Here is a 5,865-nt window from a genome sequence, read left to right on the forward strand (position 1 = left end):
ATGTTGGAGTGGAGGAGGTAAGGACATAAGGGAAGAGACAACATGTTGGAGTGGAGGAGGTAAGGACATAAGGGAAGAGACAAAATGTTGGAGTGGAGGAGGTAAGGACATAAGGGAAGAGACAACATGTTGGAGTGGAGGAGGTAAGGACATAAGGGAAGAGACAACATGTTGGAGTGGAGGAGGAAAGGATGCGGTAAAAAAAAGGACTGCCGGCAAAGAAACGACACAGGAGGAGAAGGAGAAATGGGAGATGGAGGGAGCGAGTGAAAGGATAACAGGAGGGAAGCACATAAGGGAAAAGTAGACATGTTGGAGAAGAGAGAAGGAGGGATGAATGGAAAAGGATGAGGGCAGAGCCAGGGAAGACAGGATGTCATTGCCTGAGGGGTTGGTAGAGTATGGCCTTGGCAGTTAGCAGCATGGTCCTGGGGGTTAGCGCCAAAGAAACAGCTCAGTGTGAGGTTAGCACTGTCGATATGGGGATTCGAACCAGTACCCATGGATCACAACTACAGTAAGTGAGAAACGGCATCCCAAAGACCCCTATCTGGCAATCCAATCCACGCAAAGTCTGCCACCAGTACTAGCTCTGGAGGACCAGGGGCCAAATGGGGAAAGAGAAAGAGGGACAGAAGAGGGACAGAGATGAGCAGGAAGAACAAAAAGAGGGGCCAGGGAGTGAGAGGGCAGACAGAAAAGAGAGGAGAATAAAAAGATAGAGAAAGAGTAGGAGCGTGAGCGACTCATGAAATAACTCTCAGATATTGAAGGTTGAGTCACCGTCACACAGTAAACAACAAGACCGTGCGTATATCAGACATGGAATGGTTTAGGTTGGCTCCAGATTGGGTTAAACAAATTGAGGGGCTGTCTTGAAGCATGAATCACTTTTTATGACACACGGGTACTGGGAACCTGGGGCAGACGCACGGATACTGGGAACCTGGGGCAGACGCACGGATACTGGGAACCTGGGGCAGACGCACGGATAACTGGGGAACCTGGGGCAGGACGCCACGGGCTACTGGGAAACCTGGGGCAGACGCACGGACTATGGGACGCCTGTGGGCAAGACGCACGGATATGGGAACCTGGGGCAGACGCCGACTGGGAACTGGGGCAACGCACGGATACTGGGAACCTGGGGAGACGCACGGATACTGGGAACCTGGGGCAGACGCACGGACTGGGAACCGGGCAGACGCACGGGACTGGGAACCTGGGGCAGACGCACGGACTGGGAACCTGGGGCAGACGCACGGGACTGGGGGAACCTGGGGCAGACGCACGGCACGGGATGGGAACCTGGGGCAGACCGCACGGGCACTGGGAACCTGGGGCAGCGCACGGGACTGGGAACCTGGGGGCAGACGCACGGGTTACTGGAACCTGGGGCAAGACGCTCACGGGCACTGGGAACCTGGGGCAGACGCCACGGGGATGGGAACCTGGGGCAGACGCACGGGCACTGGGAACCTGGCAGCACGCCACGGGCACTGGGAACCTGGGCAGACGCAACGGGACTGGGAAACCTGGGCAGACGCTACGGGGTACTGAACCTGGGGCAGACACCACGTGCATCTGGAAATCTGGGGCAGAACGCACGGGCACTGGGAACCTGGGGCAGACGCACGGGTACTGGGAACCTGGGGCAGACACACGGGCACTGGGAATCTGGGGCAGACACAGACGCATACTCCAATAGACAGTAAGAAAGTTGTAAAAACAAGACGACATCTCAAACATTCACATATTCTGTACACGAGTAATCAGTCCACTCCTAGAATAATAGGCCCTTTTAAGGGAGACTCTCTATTCAACAAGCAGGAATTAAACATTTACAGCAAAGTGTGTAGTGTACCTTCCAATTAGCTAGCTCATGAAACTCAATGATCTTTATGAAGCCTCCCATCAGGATCCCTGGAAGAGAAAGACAACCACAAGATATCATTAAGAACTCATCTCCATGACAGTTTTAAAGGTCTCACATTATCAAAGCTAAGAAAATGCCACATTTACATAAAATGGAAATACCAACTCCTAAAGACCATCAGTGTGTGGATGTTAATACCAAGTAKGGTATCAATGTATCATCTTTTAAAAAATAAGAAAGCTATTGTCTAATAAAGTTTATTTGTGGAAGTCCCCTTGGGCACAGGGTTGAGGAAAGGGGTTAGTTTGTTTGTGTGTGGTGTGTGTGTGTGTGTGACAGGCATTATAAACTGGGTGGTTCGATCCCTGAATGCTGATTGGCTGACAGCCGTGGTATATCAGACTGCATACCACGGGTATGACAACATTTATTTTTACTGCTCTAATTACATTGGTAACCAGTATATTATAGCAATAAGGCACATCAGAGTTTGTGGTATATGGCCAATATACCACGGCTAAGGGCTGTGTCCAGGCACTCCACGTTGCGTCGTGCTTTAGAACAGCACATGGCCGTGGTATATTGGGCATATACCAAACCCCCCACAGGCCTTATTGCTTAATTATACAACACTATTTCCTCTTCAGAAAAACTTAAATCTGGAAAATGACCTCACAGTTGACTATCTTCTCCATCTAGATGTGTTCTCTGTGTAATATCCTGTACAAGCATCTATTCTACTCTGTCAACCTGCAAGGCTATTTCTGTTGCAGATGCCGTGCCCTTGCAAAGATCTAAATGGAGATATGACATACAGCCCAATTGGGGTTGGAAGACAGAAATAATGGTGTAATAAATGAAYAAAACAAAATTGTAAGACAAGAAAAAAGATTTAGGTCCAATGAGTGCTCAAACAGTATGAACCTAAAGTAGTACGACAGATTGCACATCACACGTGGTACTTACCTAAGGACACAACAGCCACACTCTCCGGAAGAAAATGTAGTTTGAACTTAATAAGCAGGTGCACCAATATGATGCAGATACCTGAGAAAACCGATACAATGGGACAGTGTCAATGTGGGAATGAAACATAGTTAAGATCACACTTTAAATAGACAAAATACAGTATTTGACTTCAAGAAAACCAAAAATGCTGAGGAATGCATTTACGTTATTATAGCTTAATTTCACTATTTGATTTAAAATGAAACCAATCCATGTCTTTAGACCAACATAAACTAATCTGCAATAATCTACTTAGTCTAACATCCAAAGTGTCCAACCACCGAGTCCAGTCTCCCAAGTCAGACTGTTCACAGCATCAAACGTCTAACCTCTTATCTCCCTAAGTGCTGGGAATCCACATACTGAATTATGCTGATCAACACTGCTTCCATTTGTGTGTCGTGAAAATAAAAGTTGAAAACCGTCAGGCTAGAACGCTTGCATCAATCTGTGGACCAAACACTTTGGTTTTCCCTTTTACTAATGAGCTAGAATAATGATTGTGGGTCTTGAGTCATTTCCTGAAAGCTGTAGTGTAGCCAATAGACTAACGAATATTTAGRAATAAGGAAGCACTCAATCCATTTAAACCCCTCACTTAAAGTTTGACTTTCACCAAAGATAAATTGGCAGCTAAAGGAAGTGTTAAGCATTGTGTAGGCTAGCTTTCCTGACAGAGCCTCATATACAATACAATTGTTTTGCAGAAGCAACGTGAGAGTATTTGGTTTTGTTGAATTAATTCTATGGATATTTTTTTATTGTGCTCGGCCACCATGCAACTAAACCTTTATGTACTTGTGACCCACTGACTTAACACAACAAATATGCTATATCTAGTCTAAGAACCAGTCTAGGATCCAGTCCTAAGCCTCGACAAAATGATTCAGCCACAACCTCTGACCGACCCACCATTTGGGAAACACTGGTCATCTGATTTAGAATATATCTTCTAACTCTGGAGGCTGCCCTAATCGATACTAATGCAGAGGACTAGAATTCCTAAGAGGCAGAACATGTAGTGTAGGCTTATGTCCTCTCTAGATTGTCTGAAGTGCTACCACATCATTCTCCATCATCCATTCCTTGCTTCCTCCAAAACACTACTAATGGGTGATTCGAATGAAACTAAAACAAAAAGACCATGATTTTATGGATTGTCACAATTTAATCCATACAGCATTATGTTCCCACTTTAATGAATTACTTCTTAATTATGCTTTAAGATACAAATGTCAAACATATGTCAACAATCCTTCCTCCAAAGGCCAATCTATGGATTAAATGTAGTGAAAACCCCCCCCCCCCAAATATATTTTTGTTAGAGTTTCGTGAGGGATCACCCTAATCGGAGGGAGTGGTAGTGTTTTAGTGTTGCAACGATGGGGTATGGATAAAGGGTCATGAACACGGAATATAGGCTATACAATTTAGTACTTTCTTGTCAATATWTTTTTTTTTTAAGATTCAAAATCCATAGGCGCTTTAATAAAAATAATAATACGCAGAAGACCGACGGACAGACACTACTGACCGATGACCAGTAGGCTGAAGAATATGGTCATCCCACTAGACTGTTCCTCCTCCTGGGCCTTGACCCCAGCACCTGGCAGGATGGGCTTCGGGGTTGGCTTAGGGGTTGCCTTGACACCCACAGTGGTAGCGTGGAGGGTGTCATTACTGGAGTTATCTGTGTCATTTAACAGGCTGGAACAAGGAGACAGAATAAGAGTTATCATTTTTTGTGTCATTTTGAGACACGTGGGTAAATAGGCTATCAAATGACATCCTATGGCTAAAACAGAAGTGCACCTGGCTCTGGTCAGGCATAGTGCAGCCTGCTCTATGCCTGCATACATGGGTGTCATTTGAGAGTCATTTGTCAGTGTGTTTTTATTCTGTGTGATAAGAATATGTCTCAATGTAAAGGAGTATCGTTACTGACATTACATTTTAGGGAACCTCATCGCCCATGCTTGGGGAGGAAGCATACAAGACTACATTTTAGCTAGGCTACCAAGAGTATGCAATGGGTCACCTTGGCCTACCAAACATGACCGTAGCCGACTAAACTCCACGGTGAAGGAAGTGTCTGATGAACTCTAACTTCATCGGAGTGGAGTTTAGTCAGCTACCCCTATCCTTGCTCTACAAACGCCATCCACGAATAACGACAGCTGTTTCACCCGTTGCAGTCAAGGGCAACGCATTAAAAAGCTATAACCACACCTGGTTGATTGCTCTGCGTGGCCGTCTGGATGAGGGTTGGCAGCAGCTATATTTCCTTCGTTTCTCGAGGATTTTTTGTTGTCACCGGGGATAWTTGTATGATCCTGTTCCAATCCAACATCGTCTCTGTCGTGCAAATCTAACAACGATTCTTGTCTCTCAACTCGTTCTGTCGTGCACAAATTTGGCCACGTCAACAAAAGACAAATAGCAAGATGATACCCGGAGCCTTTCATTCTTCAAATAATACTTTTAAAACAGTAAAGCGATGGTTATAAGAGAAAATACTTGCACATCCATTTCTGTTTCATCGCATGTTGGCCACATCACAACTCTGCTTCCTGTTTGAACAAGCAGGGAGTTGTAGTTTTTACGTGCCACCAGGAAGGTCTTCAAATTGACTAGATCATTTTATGTGCTGATTTATGGATATAATATATAAACTCGCCAAAAATAGTAATATCAACAATCACACTGTACTATCTTCACATCGAATTGAATATTTAGAGTGGCTTATGGGCTTTGCCTTCAGGTAATTTCCCTCGAATCCCGGAGCTGACAAGGTAAAAATCTGTCGTTCTGCCGCTGAACAAGGCAGTTAACCCACCGTTCCTAGGCCATCATTGGAAATAAGAATTTGTTCTTAACTGACTTGACTAGTTAAATAAAGGTAATATACAATAAAAAAAWWAATAATAATGCGCAATAAGATATGACTTTTCACGGGATTTGTAGTTTCTGAAGAAAGAGCC

General features: G+C 44.9%; 1 protein-coding gene across 1 annotated transcript in view; it reads right to left on the reverse strand.

Annotated features, from left to right (window-relative positions):
* Positions 1–5,456, reverse strand: part of LOC111976696 (solute carrier family 9 member 8) — a 25,962-nt gene extending 20,506 nt beyond the window's left edge. Inside the window, 4 exon segments of the mRNA XM_024005725.2 lie at positions 1,865–1,923; positions 2,843–2,923; positions 4,419–4,591; positions 5,114–5,456. Of these exon segments, the coding sequence (XP_023861493.1) occupies positions 1,865–1,923; positions 2,843–2,923; positions 4,419–4,591; positions 5,114–5,349 (549 nt within the window). The 5' untranslated portion in view covers positions 5,350–5,456.
* Between the last annotated feature and the right edge of the window lie 409 nt (positions 5,457–5,865).

Source organism: Salvelinus sp. IW2-2015, linkage group LG17 (assembly GCF_002910315.2).
Source record: "Salvelinus sp. IW2-2015 linkage group LG17, ASM291031v2, whole genome shotgun sequence".
Taxonomy (NCBI): Eukaryota; Metazoa; Chordata; class Actinopteri; order Salmoniformes; family Salmonidae; genus Salvelinus; species Salvelinus sp. IW2-2015.